General features: G+C 47.3%; 1 protein-coding gene across 1 annotated transcript; it reads left to right on the forward strand.

The window, feature by feature from the left end:
• Nucleotides 1–15,171: 15,171 nt before the first annotated feature.
• Sstr4 (somatostatin receptor 4) lies at nt 15,172–21,247 on the forward strand. Its single transcript, XM_075962393.1, has one exon. The coding sequence runs from the start codon at nt 15,782–15,784 to the stop codon at nt 16,934–16,936; it is 1,155 nt and encodes a 384-aa protein (XP_075818508.1). The 5' UTR covers nt 15,172–15,781; the 3' UTR covers nt 16,937–21,247.
• Nucleotides 21,248–21,441: the final 194 nt, after the last annotated feature.

Consider the following 21,441-nt stretch of genomic DNA (forward strand, 5'->3'; position numbering starts at 1 on the left):
CTGTTGTCACAGCAGAAAGATGGAGGAAGGCACAGGTCACCAACTGTGAGATTTGCCAGACCAGGTGACTTGTGACACAGCAGTAGTGACGGGAGCACACGCTGCATGCACACACTTCTAAGGAAGCACTGAGAAGCGGAAAAAGATACCTATTCTGTTCAGAGAGGAGAGAGTGAGCAGAGGCAGCAGGCCATGGGTTGGAAGGCAGCCAGACTAAATGAATGGCAATTCTGCCCCCTCAATCTTACCTGTAAGTCATAGACCCTTCCAACCAGAGCCTCACCTTCCTATCCTGTAATGTGGGGTGAATAGTCACAGCCTGCGGGAGGAAGCAAAAAGCTACATGCGTTTCTGTGCAGGTGTGCATATGCAATTATGTGACTGGGAATATAGATACACATACACACGTATTCGTGTGCATACGTGTCAAATATTTATATCCAAATATATAACACATTTCTATGTGCATACGCTCACACATACTGTATCTAGCAGCGCAGGGCAGCTTCAAGCCACTGTAAGTATGTATTCCTCCTTCCTACAATGATGACTCAGCTCGGATAACATTCTTCCAGACCTTATAGAGATTGCTATATTATTTAGGGGAGGTATAAGAAACAATTGCTGAAACACAGTGCGCTGAATAACGGTCCCTTTCCAGAGGCTTCTACTGAGTATGGTCACAGAGCTCTGAAGACTAGCTCAGCCGAGTTTTTTTTTTTCATTTAAAATATGTTTAAATTAACAGTATTGGGTTTCATGATGGCTTTTTCACAAAGTGTGTTTGCTGACCGTCCTCCCGTTTTCCTCCATCAATGACAGTCCCCTAACCTAGTTGCCTTCTGCTTAGGTGCCTGCTCTGTCCTGATGTCCTCCTTCCCTTCCTCAGCACCTCCTTCCTGCTCCCCCTCTCACTGTCTCCCTTCTGGTGTCATAGCCTATAATCACACTCTCCCCCATTTCTGCACACACACACACATAGACACTGTAGGCTAGGACCCAAATGTAAGAGTCCTTCGGAGTCTGAGTTACCTAGCTGAGTGTAATACTTTCCAGATCCACCCATGTTCCTACGAATTTCACTATTTCGCTTTTTCTCAGCTGACTAACATCCTGCAGTGTGTGTATGCCACATATTTCAAGCGAGTGATAAACACCTCTCCAAAAGAAAAAACACTTAAAGAAATATACATCACAGATGTCTACTTGCTACCAAAGGAAGCCTGTTTTGCCAGCTGTCAAATTTTCCCAATAAGAGTTTATTTATTTCCCAATAAGGCAGATAAGCATGATAAGGCAGAGACCTTAAATCTTGGCTCCATCCTCTTAAGGGCAGGGTTTGGAGTGATTTATGAAAGAACCAAACGGAGCGGAATGAGACTTGAAGAATACGAGGAAGTGATGGTCATCAGTGGACTTGGAACGCGTGGTCAAGCTTCATGTCTCCGAATGGGACGCGTTGAGAAGATAGAGGGTGTTCTGCTTGGAAGGTGAAGTTGGAGTCCTCTGACATCAGAGATCATTCATCCATGTCTGTAAGTCCCACATGAATGGCATGAAGTTCCTAGGAAACACCCTGGGGAACTGACCCGGCAGGTGTTACGCACATGTTGGGAGTATGTTGACTAGTAGACTTCCAACACTAATGAAAAGGTCAAAACAAGACAAAAACAAAAATCCTAGAGACGAGTGAACATAGGGGTCTTCCCAGGGTTCCCCTTGGTTTCAAAGTGTGACAGTGGAGAGCCCTCCCCATATTGCCCTTTAAAACAGAAGAGGGCATTGTCCCTGAGCAGCAGGCTTTTCTGGGGGCACTTCCTCTTGTTCACTACCTATTGTTTGGAAGAGAGACCCTGGCGGAGATCTGCCCATCTGATGTCCTCAGCAGCCCTCTGGGTTCATCCAGAGACTTCAGGACACTGCAGAGTTTGTATGTTCGGTCTCGTTTCATTGTATTTGGCTCTGCACAATCTGTACGTGTCATGTTTGCAGTCACCTCCATAGCAGAGGAAGATCCTTAGAATAACAACCGTTATCTTCAGCACTTGGCATCTGCAAAGTATTGTCCAGGTCTACACACAGTAACAATACTGAAATGCTGGGAAAACATAGCTATCTCCATGATGCGGTGGACACCCTTAGCAAGACAGGAAGCAGAAAGGAAGGGAACGTGGTGCCTCCCCAGCATCCCCACTGCTTCACCGGTGGCACGAAAGGACAATGCGGGTGCTTTGAATGGTGTTGCTCTGTAAGAGACAGGCTAGTTCTAGTTGTGACATAGACACTATGAACAAACTGGGGTCCCTGAGAAACAGAACACCCAAAATGGTATGCAAAGGGGCACTAGCAGCCAGCAGGCTCCTGGAAAGTTGAGTACAATGCCTTAAATGCTCCTTCTTCCACCATCTGAGAACAGTTGACCCTTTGTAGTCATGGGTTTGGAATCCTCAGGTTTCCATCTTAATCTCCAGATGAAAAATATCTAGGAAAAATCCTTCTGTAGGGAAGATGTAGAGACACTGACGTTTTTCTTATCAATTTCCCTAAATAATATAATATGACAACTATCTATAGTGTTGGAAGCAATCTGGAGTTTTGATTTTGCTTTAAGATACTCTCATTTCACTACCTGACTCAGGCTGTTTCTCAAACGTGCGATTCCCCAAGTGCTGGGATTGCAGAAGTGCACAGCTCCTGGTTCCTTAGTGTGTGCAGGAGGATATTAGGAGGATGTCATATGAAAACACTGCTTATTCTTTTGTGGGAGGGGCTTGAGCATCTGTGGGTGCTCAAGTACAGATCAGATCCCGAAATCAGTCACCCATGGATTCTAGGGACAGCTGTATATTGCTCTGGGACAGTTTAGATGGTTTCTTGTGTGTTTCTGTCTCTAAGCAATTCCAAATCTAACAATAACAACAAAAGAAATGTGGCCTGTTTCCTCCAGCAGAAAGGGAGAATGACAAAACCCCAGGTGAACTCCTGATTTCTGTGAATACAGTGGCCATTGTGGATATGAAGTAAGGGGGGGTCTATTAAAAATGACCCCATTCAAATCACAAGAGTTCAAGTTTGCTTTTCTTTTAATCTTTGATACAGGGTCTTAATATATAGCTCAAGTAGGCTTCAAATTCACTATGTAACTCAGGTTCACCTTGGACTTGCAATCCTTCTGCTTCACCTTCCCTGTGCTGAGGTTACAGGTGAGCCCCATCATCTATGGCTGCAGAACAAAGAAGGTTTGCTTGATGTGTTTGCTTGTTTTGGTTTGGTTTTTTTTTCTTGGTTGTGATATTAAGACACTGACAATTCATCAGCCACTGACCTCAAAATCCACTCTGTGTTTGTCAGCTTTCCATCACTGTAACAAAATACATGAGACAACCAACTGGTGAGGAGGAAGATTTCATAGTTGGTGACATTCCAGATCCTAGTGAATTGTTCTCTGTGCTTTGGGTGCACAGTAAGACAGTACATCACAACGGCAGAGCAAAATGGCTTCCTTTACAGCCAAGGATTTGAAAAGGAGAAGGGGCCAGGTCCACAGTCCCCACGGAGGACGTTTTAATAATCTAGAGACCTCCTACCAGCCCCGTTTTCAAATGCTTAGCTTCTGTGGAATAATCCATTTGTACGCCGTGAAGATGTGCTGCTCTCATTAGTCAATAAAGAGATGATTGGCCAATGGCTAGGCAGGATTTTAGTCCACCTACACTTTCCTGGAAGCACAGGAAAGGAAGACTTTAACAACGTCAACAACCCTTTGAGGGGACACTCAAGATATAACACATCCCTTCCACCTAATAAACACTGTAATTTTTAGAAGATATGAAAACTCCAGAGCTCTGTCTTCTCTGTGGGCCTTCTAGAAGCCAGGATGACGATGCAAGTAGATAATGTACCGTGAGCACATATCCGCCATCACCTGCCACCCTCCCCCTTCTATAATGGCTCTTAAAATAAGATCCTGTTTCTCATTTTCCAGACAAGTTCCTCAAGTCTCGTTTGTCCTGGAACCAGCTGGGAAATTTGTTGAAAGTCCAGATCTCAGGGCCATAGATCCACAGTTAACCCCAGAGATCAGCAGCAGGCTCTGTATTTCACCAAGTCCCCTCGATGTTTCTGAGAAATGTTGCTGTACAGGAAAATTGATTGCTCCATTCTAGAGCCTCTGAAAGATAAGTGTCAAGTCAGCCACTCTGAAAATATTTGTTTTTAACCATGAATTTTGTTATTAAAACAAGGGTTAGAACCTGTGGGAGCAATGGCTTTAAGTACTCTGAAAACATCTCCCAGGGCTGCGCCGCAGGCTGCCTTTGAAGGTGCTCATCCCTTATCCTCAACCTACCTTCTAGAAGACCCACAGTGAAGACAGAGTGGATTCAAGCCTTGAGCACCCTGTCTTCTGCTCCAAACAGCGTTGTAAGCAGGTTGTAGCTTCTGTTGTTGAGATCATCATGCTATGTAACCCAAGACTGAGCCTCAAACTTGCATAACTCCAGCCTCAACCACCAAAGCACTAGGTTCACAGTTGTGTACAACCATGCCTGGCTTCTGTGAACAATTTCTTAGGCTTCTAGAACTATCTGTACAATGTTAACAGGCCAAGCTTCTCCAGCCTGGGCTCCTACCCAGAATCTAGTTTATCACCAGGGTGAAGAGAACTCGATCTCTTGTAAGGGTCTTCCAGGGACAGGAAGATACAGGGGAGGAAATTAAAGGGTCAGTGTAAACTCATCTTAGCTATTGTTCTTTTGCTATGAAGAGACATCATAACCCAGACAACCTAAAAATGAAAGCATTTAATTGGAGGCTTGCTTACAATTTCCGAGGGCGAGGCCATGATCGTCATGGTGGGGAGCAGGGAGTAGCAGGTGGACAGGCATGGAGCTGGAGCTGAGAGCTTACATTCTGATCCATAGGCAGAAAGAGTGTGAGTTTGGGCCTAGCATGAGCCTTTGAAATCGCCAATCCCACCCCAGTGACACACCTCCTTTGACACGGCCATACCTCCTAATCTTTCCGAAACAGCTTACCATCTGGGAATCAAACATTCAAATATATGAGCCTATGGGGAAGATTCTCATTCAAACCAGCACAGAGCTTAAGCGGTTGGATGCTAATTTACCCACATGTCATTAGTACTCCATTTAGATTCTCAGAAATAAGTCTGAGATTTGCAGTCTTCTTGGGCTCCATGTTGAAGGGGATCCCTCTTCCCTGCTCCTCACATCTCCGGCCCAAGCTTTTCTCTCACAGTTACTGTGAGGGGAGAGCTCATTCTTCGACTGGCTGTCTCCACAGCATGTTGGGAGTTCTTAAGACAAGGAACCAGGTACTAGTCAACTTCCTATTACCATAATGAAATACCTGAATTGGCCAACTTTATGAAGGAAAAAGATTTATTAAAGCCACCGTTTTGGAAGGTCTGGAAGTCCCATGTATTTGGCCTCTGGTAAAAGTGGCTAGGGCCATGCTGGAAAGCTCAAGTCTGAGGAACCAGTTACACTTTAGGCTGAGAAGCACAGAAGAGGGAGAGAAGAGAAATGCATATCTCAACCCTTTCCAAGGGCACAACCCCGAACACCAACGAACATCCCATCAGGTCCCTTCTGCAGGTCCACCGCACTTTACAAGAGCACCTCCCTGGGGACCAAGACACAGAGACCACTGAGGACACTCCTCTTATTCAAATCATAGCATCCGAATTTTGATTCATCCTTTATCTCTCATAAATGCTTAGCCTATTATTAGACTAAGTTATTATAAAATGCTGACAAATAAATAAATGTGTGCATGAATAGACAAACCAAGAGCCAAGAACTCCATCCTGCATAGGTGGTTCAGGCAGAAGGTTGCTGACTGAGGATCAAGGTGATGTAGGCAGAAACAACATGCAAGAGGGGATAAAAAGGTTCTTTTCAGGGCTCGAGCAGAAGACAAAGCCGGAAGTCAGTTCTCTGCCTGTTTAAAGAAAGAAGACTGGGACTCAGACTAGCACTTGAAAAAACTTGACGATAACTAGCCTGGAGCCAAGGAAAGGGGTTTGCGACGCATAACTGCTATAGCAAGCAAAACAGGAAGTCAGGTGAGTCGAAACAATTACAAGGGAGAAAAAGCGTAGGCCTGACTCCATCACCTCAAACGTCCCCATCAAATGCTGGTTTCTGACCAAGGGTTCGCAGGTGCCCATCTGTGCTGTGTTGCTAGGTTATATCTTTCTGGGGTTTTGTTTTGTTTTTGTTTTGTTTTGAGACAGGGTCTCATGTGACCCAGGCTTGGCTTGAGTTCTCCACGTAGTTGAGAATGACTTTGAGCTTCTGATCCTGCTGCCTCTGCTCCCAATGCTGGGATTGCTGGTATGTGCCACCACATCCGTGTACCCTCTGTTTTCTCTTAACCAAAGAACTCTGCCTCATGACTCTTCCATCCCATTACAAAAGAGTAATTATACTTCAGGAAATCTGTGAGGCCTCCGAGAGGGTAAGACTTCAGTCAGTCCCCAAGCATAAGCTTCTTTGACAGGTGACCATGAGAAAACAGGTCTCCCAGGAAACAAGATGCAAAGGAGGCCCTGAGGAGAACCAGCTTGCCACTTCCAACCCCTCCACTCACATATGACAGAGCCAGGCCTCTCCCAGAACCTCACCCTCACCCCAGTCAGGCATCACAAGGCCCTGTTGAGAAAAAAATTATTCTGACAGAATGTCACAATAGAAAGATCTACCAAAAATGCTCTTTTATATTGTTTGCTTGTCTGCCTACCTTTCTTCCTTCCTTCCTTCCTTCCTTCCTTCATTCCTTCCTTCCTTCCTTCATTCCTTCATTCCTTTCTTTCCTTCATTCCTGCCTTTCTTCCTTATTTCTTTATTTCTTAGATGCTGGATTAGTTAAACAATTTCTTTTCTCTTTTTCTGAGTTGCATTTATACAAACAGCACACATTTCGCTGACAAGGTAACCACCGCTGGCATCTTGCAAAGAACACACCAAGCCAGCAAGTCATCAGCCAGGAAAGGAGCTGTCTAGCCCTGCTCTCAGAGCGCCCAGCATCAAGGTCCAACCCCTTTACAATACTCAGAGTATGCATCAATCATCAGTCAAGAAAGTGCCCTGCAGACTTGCCTACAGGCCAATTTGGTGGGAGCATTTTCTCAATCACAGTTCTCTCTTCCCACGTGAAGAATACATAAGACAGCACAGTGGAGATGAGCAGGAAAGTCTGAACGAGAGTCCTCCTTACTTCAAGAGACTGAAACAAGAACCCCAGAGGCTTCTACCATTTGACAGTGGGGATGGAGCTTCCCTCCACTCCAAGGGGCTGGGATAAGATGCTCAGAAGTGTCTACCATTTGACAGGAGATGTGGGGCTCCTTCCACCCCAGGGAGCTAGGACATGATGTACAGAATTCTTTTCTATTTTACAGTGGAAACTCCACCCTAGGATACCCTGCGGGGCAATGATCTGAAGGCAATGCACCTCTGGGAGCTGAGCCACCAGCAACCTTTGCACTGAACTTTCTTTTGAGAGACATCTGCATAGCCAGAACTCTAAGAAACAGAGATAAAGGATCTCTGGGGGGGTCAAAAGGATAATTTGCTTTTAGAGAAGGATAATGAAGATAACATCTATTATCTAGGGCAAAGGTTGATCAGGCTTGTTATTTTCCACTTAGAAGATAAAGATTTCTCAAACTCAGAGATTACTCAACGTTAATGCCCAGCAATCTTCCAGAGCCTTTGTGAGCTATAGGGGTTGGGGAAAAGGAAACATGGAGATGCCCAGGAGGTCGGTTCTTCCCTGAGTCATGTAGACCCTGTTCTGACCCAGCTTCTCCCAGCTCCTGGGAAACTGGAGTGACCTAAGCAGTTAGCTTCCTAGGAGGGTAAGCAGTCAGCCTTTCACAGATGCTGCAAGAGGTAAGAAGTAGACTAGTGACTGAACTGTTAAATAGGGCAGAGAGGATGGTAGGGTTGGGCACTCCAAAGCAAAGCTTCCATTTCTGATCTCCTCCAGCTCCCAGGCAGAACCGCAGGAACTTTACCGAATCTATTTTTAAATATGATCATTGCATCCTGAACACTGAGAAGGCATAGTGTTCCGCGTACTGCCTCTGACATCACCCGACTGTGGGAGAATCTGAATTTCAAAACTCATGTAGTGCTGAAATCAGTCTTCACATATCCCTATAATTTTCTTCCTGGGATTGTGGGAGGATGATGGGAAAGTGTACCTCCCAACACACACGTGCCCGTGCACACACACAGACACAGAGACACACACACACACAGAGATACACAGAGACAGACACACACACATACACAGAGACACACACACACAGACACACAGAGATACACACAGAGACACACAGAGATACACACAGAGACAGACACACACACATACACAGAGACACACACACAGACACACAGAGATACACACAGAGACACACAGAGATACACACAGAGACACACAGAGACAGACACACACACATACACAGAGACACACACACACAGACACACAGAGATACACACAGAGACACACAGAGATACACGCAGAGACAGACACACACACACATACACAGAGACACACACAGAGACACACAGAGATACTCACAGAGACACACAGAGACAGACACACACACATACACAGAGACACACCCACAGAGACACACAGAGATACTCACAGAGACACACAGAGACAGACACACACACATACACAGAGACACACGCACAGAGACACACACACACATGCACGCACATACACAGATACACACAGACACTCAGAGATACACACAGACAAACACACACACACACACACACACTCTTTGCTGTGATGATCTCAAAGCATGGTTTCCCTCTGAATCCACAGCCTAGACTGGCAAATGTGAGTTTGAGATGACACAGGTTCTGAATTTTGTGTGACACATTTTGTGTGTGCTACGTGACTTGACTCTTCTAAACAGGGTGGACCACACAAGTGTGACAGAAGTGTTTCCATTATTATTATCATATTGTCTAATTTGACAAGATAAGCTCTCTGGTGCTCTTAGGATGAAATTGAACTTTAAGAGGTCAGTGATAGGCCGGAATGCTTTCGATGTCACACAACCAAAAGCACAACTAAACACAGTGAAATAAGAATGACCACCATTTACCAAAAAAGAAGTCAATGGCCGCAGCTAGGTTAGCTATGAGGTCTCACCGTTATCAAGCACGCTTGTTCTTCTCCAGCCCTCCATCCTCAGGACACTGGCTGTCTCAGAGGTCACAGTCACAGACAGCAACTCCAAGCATCATAGCTCTATGAGACAAAGGCCAAACCTTTCCTGGAAGTTGCCCCTACAGATAACTGCCCCACTTGGCTCCTTGATTGTGGCTGAACCTCCACCTTCCCCGCAATCCATCCGGAGTCCCAGGAAGGAAGCCAGTTTAAGAATATGCACATGTAAATTGACAAGTTAAAAAAGTCAAAGGTCAGCTGGCAAAGAAAAGGAGGTGGTGGCTTTTGAAAGGTACAACTCATGGAATTTGGGGGTCTAGTATGTTTAGGTTTGGGGAGTAATAACTGTACAGAGGAGAGGGTTTCACAGTGCATTTTCATATTTGTCAGTAATATACTTTGATCATATCACTCCTTCATTGCCTGCTCTTGTCCCTCCCTCTGCAAACTGGTCACCATCTTCCCAAACAGTCCCTCTACTGCTTTCAGTTCTTTTTCTTTCTTTTAAAATCCAGATTCCACGTCAAACAGAAAACACATGCTGCTTGTTTCTCTGAGTCTGACTTAATTCACTTAACACAATGACCATGATTCCATTTGTTTTCCTGTAGCTGACAATTTCCTTCTTTATGGCTGGGTAAGACTCCTCAAAGAATACGGACCGTGTTTTCTTTGTCCACTCAACTATTTCAACAGTAAAAGCTCTACCCATAACTGCAAGGTCCCCACTGCCCTCGGGAGGGGCATGTTGCATTGTGAACTAGCCTGGCACCTTAGCCACAAGCCATAAGACTGACTGAGCAAGTGAAATATAACTAAAATGCTGAGGGTTCGATCTAAAGTGTTTTCCAGCTTTCACTTAACTTCGAAATGCTACCTGGGACTCTTAGCTGCCATATTGACGTGGATCACTGATTTAATCAACATCGTTGTAGGAGTAGAAATAGCCTATGGGTCTATAATGTGAAATACAGTGTTCAATGCTATTAGAATTTCAATTTCTATTATCTACATCATAAAAATTAAAGAGATGCCAGAGAGACGGTTCCATAGTTAAGAATGAGTGCCATTCTTGCAGAGGACCCTGGTTCATTTTCCAGCACCCACACTGGGCAGCTCACAACTGGAACCCCAACTCCAGGGAACTTGCTACCCTCTCCTGGCCTTCTTAGGCACCTAATGTGCCCATATCCACCTCCCCACCCCCCCCCCCCACAGACACATAATTAAAAATAAAATAAACCTTCAATATTTTAAAGAGAAACAGGTAAAATTTATGATATAATGTAACTTATTTACCTCTTATTATGTACCCAAAATATTTTCACTTCAAATGTAACCAATATTTTTTTAAAGACTAAGACACATTCATTGTTTTTGTTGCTGTTTGTTTGTTTGCTGTCCTGAATCCTATGTGTATCTGGCAGAGAACCTTGGCACCTGACATTCATACTTGAGTTCTTATAACCTATGTGGCCAAAGCTGATCCAGAGGTTTCAGATGAGTCTATAAAGATGTTCTTTCCACTGCTTATGTCCAGGAAGTGACCCAGCCAGGGAAAACAAAGCTCAAAGGGGACATTTGAACTAGGACATTTAGGTGTTATTTATTTGTTGGTCTGTTATTGTTTTTCAGTCAAAAATCTCACAATGTGGCCCAGTCTGGCCTCCGGATTTTGCCAATGCTCCTACCTCAGCCTGCCAAGGGGGAGGATTTCAGTCATGTCCTGCTATACCCCGTTTAACACTCTCAGATTTGCGGGTAGGGTGGTGAGTAGGCTATGAATGGACTAGCCCAGGGCCACTCTTGGAGAGTCATTCCTCTCATGGGTGTGGTCGCCCACACGTGTAATCTTGGAACTCGCGAGGCTCTGACAGCAGTATTACAGGTTTGAGGTTAGCCTAGACTACACGGCAAGGGATTGTTCAAAACACCAAGGACAACAAAAGAGATCTCCAAGTTCAGTCCAGACTTCCGGGAACTGTGCTCAGAACCAAGACCCCTGCTTCTGCCTGCCAATTATTCTACTCTCTGCAAGAAGCCCTGAGGACAGGCTGCAGCAGAGGTGATCAGCAAGGCCTCTGGCATGGTGCTCACACGTCGGGAGGGGCTGCAGCCTGGCTCCCAGGGAGGGATGGCAGAGTCTACAGAACCGTGTAGCAAACCTCCTGTCACAGGCCTTTTCATTGCCTAGGATTTCAGAAAGGAAGCAGGTAAGTTGAGGCCTGCTATCTCTTTTCAAGGATTTTTTTTTCTCAGATTTGGAAATATTTAAATGTACATAATGATATAGGACCCAAATCTAAACGCAAAGCTCATTTGTTTCATATATACCTCATACACACAGCTTGAAGGGAATATTATGTAATTTTCAAATGAATTTTGCTCATGAAACAGTATCGATTCTGTGGAATTTCCTACTTCTGTCAGTGCTTGAAAGTTCCAAGTTTTAGAGCATTTCAGATGTCATATTTGGGGTTAGGGATACTTATTCTGTGATCGGAGTCTAAGAAAGGCCCTTGGTGTGAGCACTGAACCTTCGGTGGTACTGTGCGATTCTTCTCTCCAGACATCACTGCAATTTCTGTGACATATGACATTAGAAGGTGCTCTCTCCATCTGCTGGTGGAAGTGCCTATGAAGCACTTCAAGATCTCAGGACTTGGAGCTGAGTAGACCAGGCTCTTGGCCTGAGCAGCAGTGGAGCCGCTAGCAGCAAAGCTGAGCAGATGAGAGCACTTCCAAAGGTTTTTACTCATCAGCCAGTAACAGAAGCAGCTCTCAAGAGCCTGCGAAGCCTTCCTGGGCACTGTTATCTGAAAAGGGAGTCTTAGGCATCCTTGGGCTGTGAAATGAGGACTCTCCACTCCTCAATTCTTCCTACTCCAGAGCCACACTGAAAGGAAGGGGAGGGAAGGTAAACTCGGTAAGGAATGCTATCCTCTTTCCCCCATCTAATCCTGGGCATCTGGATACTTGGAGCAGCCTAAAAACCGCTGTGCTTGAGGGAGCCTTTTCTCCTCCTGAAACCCAACCCCCTCCTGCTCTTCATCATGAATATTCCCCTAGGCCTCCTCTCTTGTTGTAGTAACAAGCCAATCCCCCTTCCAGGTACTCAACCAATGTGGTGGAGGCTCTAACATGAACCATGCTTTTTCAAAAACTGTTTACCTGGGGTAATTGTCATAATAACAAAAAGCTTAGTAATATGTTGTCTAGTGTGCTGAACTACCAAATACCAGTGAACTAATGGTATGAATTCATAGAGTTTCTCAGTGCCAGACACTTTTCATGTTGTAGTTGTTATATTTTTATGTTGTTTCTTTTGTGGTATATGGCCTCATGTACTCAGTTGGTCTTGAAATCACTATGCAGTACAGGTTGGCCTTGAACCCTTGATCCTCCTGTCTCTACCTTCCAAACACTGGGATTACAGATATGTGCCACCATGCCCACAATGTCAGATACTTCTAAAAGTTCCAGTATGTCAACCTGCTTGGACCACTCAGCAGCACTTGGAGAGAGGGCTAGGATGATTCCCATTTATGTAGGATGGTGACATGCTCAGACAAGTCGATGACCTGCCCAAGATGATTGACTGGTGCACAGTGAAGCCAGGACTCGGAGTAATATAATGACATATATGTTCTAGAAACACCCAGAATTTGAACAGGCTTCACCTCTCACCCAGAACTATCAGCAGAATCAGAACTTCAGTCTCGGGATTTGTTTCTGGACTTCAAAAACAAAATCCATACCAGACCTCATATTCATTTCTTGCGACCAAATGACTGCCATAACAAGTTACACTGGGAAAGATTTATTTTTAATTGATTTGAGGAATTTTAGTCCACAGTTCTTGGTCCATTGATTCTGTGTGGAGGTAGAATGTCATGGCAGCTGGTTAGGGCTACTCACTCCATAACAGACAGAAAGCAAAGGGACAGGAAAAGACAGGAATCCAGTTATGCCCGTCAAAGACACATATACCCACACTACTACCAGCACTAGCTGGGCTGGAGAAATGGCTCACTGGTTAAGAACACTGGCTGTTCTTCCAGAGGTCCTCTATTCTTAGCACCCACATGGCAGCTCACAACCATTTGAAACTCCAGTTCCCAGGGATCTGACACTCTCTTCTGGCTTTTGGAAGGCATCAGGCATGCATGTAACGCATACACGTGCAACCAAACACTTATAAGTATGAAACAACAAAATTTTAAAAAATTAAAGGTATGCTCACAGGGACCTATTTCCTTAAACTAGGTTCTGCCTCCCAAAGTTTCTACTACCTATAAAGTAGTGCCACCACCAAGGGATATTTCACATTCAAACCACAAAAGAGTCATGTTTCCCAACTTCCTGTTTCCTATCCACAGGATATTTGACCATTGCTACAGTGCTGTACTGTGGGCGGGGCCTCTCGGCCTCAAGTAAACTTCATTTCAGGGGAGTAACTTTTAAAAGCCAAGATGCCGCCCCCCCCCCAGTCACTGAACTTCAGTCTTGATCCATGTTCAGAGCCTGAGGCACGGGGTAAAGGGGTAGGAAGTGCCAAGAGAGAACCTTTGGAGAAGAATTGAAAAGATTACAAAAGTTCACTGGAGGACAACAGGAAAGACTTTTCCAGGAAGAGAGGGTGTTGAATGTTGAATGGGTGAGAGGACAGCAGAGGAGAGGAGTCCAGGGTGGTGGGACAGTCATCCAACCTCCTTGACCGGGGACAGAAGTGATCGGCAGAAGGGCTACTTGAAAGTCTCTCTGGAGTCTAGAGTTATAGAGAGAGCACAGCAACTCCTCCTAAATTTACTCCACTGCTTCGCTTTCTGAGGGTTCAGGTCCCACTGCTCCCTCCCATGGAGACAATGGGACCAAAGGAAAAGAAAGATACCTTTAAGAAGTGGTCACAAAAGGGGTGAAGGACTGTGTGGCCTCCTATCAGTCCATTCGGGTGAGCAAAGCCAGAGACAAATTTGGAGGCCAGCTCTTCTGTTGCCCACAACTAACCACATCTGTGCCCCTAGCCCACACCTAAATGGATCACGGGACAGTCTCCAACCCTCCCACTACCCCCCCCCAGTGGCCAGTGGTCCTGAAGCATTTAAAATAGCTCCATCTCCTGAACAACTGTCCCAGCCACATAGCACAGGACCTGGGAGCTCCCCACTTCCCAGGCAGCTAGGGTGTCACTTTACATCCTGATCTGTGAAGAGGAGATAAATGAAGTCATGCCCTTTAGGACCAGCCCTCCTCTGAGGCTCTGTATGAGCAGTTTATCCAGGGCTGAAATGGAGGGCTACCTGCTAACAGGCTAGCGGTGAGATTGCTCTAGAGTTTGGAGGCAGGGGAAACCCAGGCTGGGAAGCCATCTTTCCTGACCACCCTCCTCTCTAGGGACATTGTGACCGGTAATGTGGCAGACCTCCACAGACAAGTGCAAAGGGGTGGCCATCTAGAGGACTCTACCTGCTCTCTAAGCACTCGAGAGACAGAAGTTACTTTCTTTTCCTAAAAATAAATATATTTTATTTATTTATTTATTTACTGGAGGCAGGTTCATGCATGCCACAATAGGAAGTGAAAGTGAAAATTCTCTACTCATGGGTCGCAGGGATAGGATTCGGGTCTTCAGACTTGGGCACAAGCACCTTTATCCCTGAGTCACTTCACCTGCCCAAAGTTAGTTTTCTTTGGGGGGTCATCTTTAGCTTTCCGTATACCTCTCCATTTCCTGAGGACCTAATTCTGCACAGATTCAACTTAAAAGGTTCGGGGGGGGGGGGGCGGGCAGTATCGTAATTGCCAGGGAGAGAGGAGAGAGAGAGAGAGAGAGAGAGAGAGAGAGAGAGAGAGAGAGAGAGAGAGAGAGAGAGAGAGAGAGAGAGAGAAGACACCGAGAGAGAGCGAGAACCAAGATAAACATAGCCCATACACACAGCGGAGAGCCTCTGACGGAACTGGAGATCACCAAGATGTCCATAGGGAGCTTCAGTTTCCTTCATCCCTAGAGTGAGTTTAAGGAGGATGAATACAGGACTTCTTTGAAAATTGAAGGGCCAGGGGAGGATGCTAGGATGATGCCCCTGCACGCTTGGACAATCTGGGACGACTCTGGATACTTGGGTATCCAGAGAACTGCTGGTAGCTAACAGGTCGTGGTTGTGGAGAACCAAGATCCCAAGGGGAGAGGATCTGAAAGGCTGAGGGGAGGGGTGTGATCTAGGGACACAGCAGAGTTTTGGCGTGAGGGCAAAGCTGGCAGCCTGGCAGGAGATTGCTGGTAGGGGAAGCCTGAGTAGAGCCTAGAGCTCCGCTGGCAGATCAGACCGCACCTGAGACCCGGCTCGTGCAGGGAGGGGCGTGCGAAGGGCGAACGGAGCTCCCGCGGCCGGGGGGCGCGCGGCAGCGCGGGGATTGGAGGGCGCTCGCGGGCCCCGCGCGCTACTTAGGCGGAGCGGTGGAGCAGAGCTTGTGCGCGCGACCCCAACCCGCTGCTTGGTCCTTGGCGCACCGCTCAGCTGCTCCACCGCGTCCCGGCGCCTGGGGTAAGTACCCCCAAAGCATGAACGTGCCCTCAACACTGCCCCCCGGGGTCGAGGACATCACTTGGACCCCTGGGACCAACGCCAGCAGCGCTCCGGACGACGAGGGAGATGCGGTGTGGTCCGACAGCACAGGGACAGCGGGCATGGTTACCATCCAGTGCATATATGCGCTTGTGTGCCTGGTGGGTATGGTGGGCAACGCCCTGGTCATCTTCGTGATCCTACGCTATGCCAAGATGAAGACAGCCACAAACATCTACCTGCTCAACCTGGCGGTCGCCGACGAACTCTTCATGCTGAGCGTGCCATTCGTGGCGTCGGCGGCCGCCCTGCGCCACTGGCCCTTCGGGGCTGTGTTGTGCCGCGCAGTGCTTAGCGTGGACGGCCTAAACATGTTCACCAGTGTCTTCTGCCTCACCGTGCTCAGCGTGGACCGCTATGTGGCTGTAGTGCACCCTTTGCGCGCCGCCACCTACCGGCGGCCCAGCGTGGCCAAGCTAATCAACCTGGGAGTGTGGCTAGCATCCTTGTTGGTCACCCTGCCCATTGCAGTCTTCGCTGACACCAGGCCTGCTCGCGGGGGCGAGGCCGTGGCTTGCAACCTGCACTGGCCTCACCCAGCCTGGTCTGCAGTCTTCGTGATCTATACTTTTTTGTTGGGCTTCCTACTCCCGGTTCTGGCCATTGGTCTATGCTATCTGCTTATTGTGGGCAAGATGCGTGCGGTGGCCTTGCGGGCTGGCTGGCAGCAACGGAGGCGCTCAGAGAAGAAGATTACGAGGCTCGTGTTGATGGTAGTGACCGTCTTTGTGTTGTGCTGGATGCCCTTTTATGTGGTGCAGCTTCTGAATCTGTTTGTCACCAGCCTCGATGCCACAGTCAACCATGTGTCCCTCATCCTCAGCTATGCCAACAGCTGTGCCAACCCCATTCTCTATGGCTTCCTCTCTGACAACTTCCGGCGCTCTTTCCAGCGGGTTCTGTGCCTGCGCTGCTGTCTCCTGGAAACGACTGGAGGTGCCGAGGAAGAGCCCCTGGATTATTATGCCACTGCTCTCAAAAGCAGAGGGGGTGCAGGATGCATATGCCCTCCACTGCCCTGCCAGCAGGAGCCCTTGCAAACAGAACCTGGCTGCAAGCAAGTCCCTTTCACCAAGACTACTACTTTCTGAAGACCGTTCGCACCCTCCCTCAGCTCACGTGCAAGCTGGTCGTGGCCTCCCTCTCAGCCCAACAACTTTAAGAACAACTCTTGTTTTCACTAAGCCAGCCCTTTGCAGCAGTCTGTGCTGTCTCCAGGAGCCCCAGGACTCCTGCTAGCCCCTCTCCTGGGACTGGCTTTAAGGGCACTTGCATGGGGGTCGGACTCCTCTGGGAACTGGTTAGAGTACCAGCCATTCCTGAACCTCTGGTAGTTTTTTCAGGGGTGAGAAACAGGAGGTAGCCAGAGAGGAATGTCTACCCTTGCGTGACTTATGACAGTGACTGCTTGGAAGAGCCCTGGGAGGGTGAGGTAGGCAGAGCCCCTTCCCCCTGCAGGCTCTTTGCCTTATGGGAGTAGGGGAGTGCACATGGCCAGGCAGGAGATGATAAGACACCTCCAAGAGCTTTCCCTCTGCGTCTGTTTGAGACTCTTGTTGCTAAGTGAGAGGTCTATGCAACAGCTGAGTGTACTTGCTTTGTCACCCTCCAAGTGTCTCCCGGTTGTCAAGAGGCCAGTAGCAGACTTCCTGAGAGTGCAAAGGGTTTATAGAAATACGATGTGGGGGGTTGTTGCAACGCGTAAAACTTCTGGTCAGGAATTAAAAGGCAGAAAGGATAAAAATCTCATCTGCTGCAACTTTTTCCCCACCTCCTTCCCTGGCTACAGGAATAGGAAGCCTCATTAAAGCCCAAGATATGCTGTGGGGGAGGGGGTGTCAGGAAAAGACCAGAGAACTAGGGTGGAGGGGAAACAGACTGTGTTTTGACACCAGATGCTGACCACAGGGAAAGGGCGTCATCCCCGTGAGCCTGGTAAGTTAACCACAGATCCAGCGATCTTTCCCCTGAGAAGGATTCACAGCCTATGAGAGCTTTACTTCTGCTCCAGGAGTGGGAGAAGCCAGGCAGATGCTGCGTCTGAGTGAGGACTGGTTGATTGCAGCCCGGATCTGTACAGCGGAAGATCCTGCTGAGTTGCCCTGACTCCGTGCTGGTGGTACTTGAATAATAATTCAAGAGGGGCAGGAGGAAGACAAGGGTAGTCAACTGGGCAGTTTCTACAGCTGCCTGGAAGAGAAGGGTGGTCTTTAAAAGAAAAACACCTATTATCCTGGAAAAGATATCTCTGTGTGTTCTAGGGCAGTCAGCGTGAGTTGTGTTGGGAAGCTAATGGGAATCCAGGCTGGCCCAAGAGGCAGGGTAAGGCCTAAGGAAATGCCTTGCCACCATGTGGGTTACAAGTGCATCTCCGAGAGCCTGGGAGAAACAGGAGGTGACCTTTTCTGGGCTGCTTGCCCAGAGCCATGACTTGTGTGACAGTAGCAGTGCCTGGTATGTGGGAAATGGACAAGAGAGCTGAATTCTGGTTCCAGGCACAAATGTCTTATGACCCAAGCGGCACACCCAGGCCAGGTCTTCAGAATTCTCTTATCTGGAAATGTCAACAGGTCCTTGTAGTGTGGAGACTCTTTTGTTGATGCTGCGTTTCTGTTGTTTGTCATTGTTGCCGCTTGTTCTGTTGCTGTTGTTTGAGACAAGATAAGGTAACATAAGGTAACTTCAGCCATAGTAGCTAAGGATGACCTTGAACTTCTGATCCTCCGATATCTACATCCTGGGTGTTGGGAGGACAGTGTGCCACCCCTGTCCATTTTATATACAGTGTTAGGGAGAGAACTCAGAGCCTCACGCTGGGTGGGCAGGAACTCCACCACTGAGCCCACATGGTGACCCTTACAGGGCTAACCTTAACCTTTTCTTTTTTTTTAATTGGCTAGAAATTCCAACTTCTTCACTAACAATAGAAATGATAGAAGCCTATGTTAAGTGTTGGATATGTAACTGTAGGATTCTTCTCCAAATGCAGTTAGCTAGATGGCCTAAGAATGACAATGTTGATTGTGGGTGTATCAGAGGGTTGTGTAGGAGGATGTGGAAGCCAACAGGATCTGCTAACCAGGTGAGCTTCCCTTACCTGTAGAAGAACTGCATTGCCAGACCTCTTCCATACCCGAGGCCACGACTGTGGATTGGAAATCTCTAAATAGTGCACCGGCCCCTTTGGTTTCACTAGCATGGATACACACATGTTTACACACATGCGCATACCATTCCTAACTGGTCATTACTTCCCGCAGTCACCCTGGGCATGCAGGACAAGTCAGTCAGTCTGTAGGTCTTGCATAAGTAACAGCAACTTCTTGTAAGTTGTTAGATGAAATTGTTTCTTTCTCTGTCCCCGATGCCTGGCAGAGGGGACACCTGATAAATATGCTTGAACGTCACTGCAAGGATCACCTAGTGGGAAATTTTGACTGTAGCAAAATTTGCCTAGTTTGAGTGGGTCTGGAGTTCCTTTTTTCAGCCTCCCCAAGACATGCTTGTTTGCCTGGAAAAAGACTAATTCCATTTATTAATGCAAGCTCTTAAGAGGGATTAATGGTGGCTGAGGGGCCAATACCTTCAAGCTGGAGAGTCGCCAATGATAACAGAAAGAAAGCATCAGCTTTAGCTAGCTCATGAGCAGCACTTCCTGCTCTCCAGCCTGCTTCCCACTCTTCACATATGTACAAAAGAAAGATTTGCATTCTAAGCTCTTCTGTTTTGTCTGTGCTACCGCAGAATCTAGACATTAATCCCAGAAAATCGGGACCTGGTGACACTTGCCTGGTAGATTGTAAGTGGCAACTCACCCCATTTCTCACACTCTTATCCTGAATGACAGTACAGGCTTAAATTCTCTGAGCACAGATGTCAGAATTCTGAGTCTGTGTTTGCTGAAACAACGCTGCTGGGTTAGTCAGCACCACACCCCAAAACTCGGCTCTGTGGGTTCATGTGCAGGGAGATGTCTTCAGTGACAGTGTGCTGAGGGTGTCTCTTGGTGATGCAAGCAGGTTCCAGGCAACATGGTGAGTCAGTATGGTGTGGAACTTGGAAATGATTGGCAAAGACCGGCATTAACCAAGTAACAATATAAATTAAAGGATAATTGAATTCCATGCTAAAATAAGAACCGTGCCATGGCTGGAGATGCATCTTAATGGTGGACTGTTTGCCTGGCATGTGCAAGGCTCTGGTTTCATTCCTAGCAACACACTCACAAACAGATGCACACACACACACACACAAACTATTCAAAGAAGGAATTTGGTTCCCATGAGCTAAAACAATAGAGTCAGCCCTGCTCTTGTAGCAGGTATTCCTGGGACAGTGAGGAGGAGGGACTAGGGTGGTGTGGAGGCTTCTCTGTGTGTTATTATTCAAATTAGACTTTCTTTAGTCATTTTGTGCAGGCAGTGATCTCTCTTCTGCTCTTCTGATGAAAACATCATTTGCCGAAGGGAAAATTCCCTCTTCCCGGGTGTGCTGTTCTATCACTGCTGATGCACAGTTGCAATTTCGAAGTTGACACCGCAATCAAGAGAGACACAGAGCCCACCCTCACTGCTCTCTTTGTGATCTGTAGCCTACCGAGGCGGACCACAGGGAAGACAAGAAGCACGCAAAATTACAATGAGGCTCTCCCTAAATCTTGGGTGCTGCCCCCATTATGCCAGCCTTGGGCCCCTCCTATAACCAAGGAGAACTCAGCCCAGAGACTCGGGCAGCTGCAGCCTGCCCTTTACTTCTAAACCTGGAAGATGTGTTGTGAATTTCAGAAAGCTTTTGCAGAAACAGGGACGTCGAATACACATGTTCCTGGGCAAAGCAAAGCTGCGGATTCCCTATGGACCTGTAACCTTTGGAACACTGGAGGAGGAATGTGGTTTCTTCCAGGCCAGGAACCCATACTCTCTTCCGGAAAGAACAGTGAGGGTATTGTGGCAGTCTTGCTCTAGGCCATCTGACCAGGCTTCAGTTCCTCTTGCTGCCAGTGCTGGATTACTGCAGAAGCACCTTTTAGGAGGAGAGGGAAAACCCAGATGGCAGTTAAACATCTGCAAAGAATCTGGGATGTTTGTGTTTGCGGCTTATACCTGTGGACCAGGATTTTCAACTTGTAGCCGGAGAGAAGGGCAGAGACTGGGGTCAAATTAGCACGTGAAAGAGGCTAGAGGGCTGAAGGGAAGACTAGCGACCCCTTCCCACCAAAGCTGAGGTGTAACAAACAGAGCCTGTGCAATACACAAAGGAGGGGTGGCTTCTATAAGGTCCCTTCCAATCTGTGAGACAGGACATGGGTACCCTTGAGCTACTGACCTTTCTCCCAGCCCTGGCCCACTTCCTCCCCTGGAAGTGCTTTCTTCCTTAATAAACTTGTTCAGCTTCTACCACTGTCTGTGTGTCCTTGTCAAGTTTCTCATTCGGAGCCACAAAAACCTGAACGTCCCAGTGGGTTCCTATGTCTTCTGATAACATCAACAAACGTCATAAAGTGGAAAGCCAGGGGCTACTGTTATGAGATGTATAGTGCCTAGGTCTATGGAAGGTGAGACTGTTTCAAAGGTAAACTAAACCCAAGCAGAGCAAC

This window comes from Microtus pennsylvanicus, chromosome 2 (assembly GCF_037038515.1).
Source record: "Microtus pennsylvanicus isolate mMicPen1 chromosome 2, mMicPen1.hap1, whole genome shotgun sequence".
Taxonomy (NCBI): Eukaryota; Metazoa; Chordata; class Mammalia; order Rodentia; family Cricetidae; genus Microtus; species Microtus pennsylvanicus.

Bases quoted from the DNA above. Each gene is read 5' to 3' on its own strand.
- Sstr4 (XM_075962393.1), top strand. From the start codon at position 15,782: ATGAACGTGCCCTCAACACTGCCCCCCGGGGTCGAGGACATCACTTGG.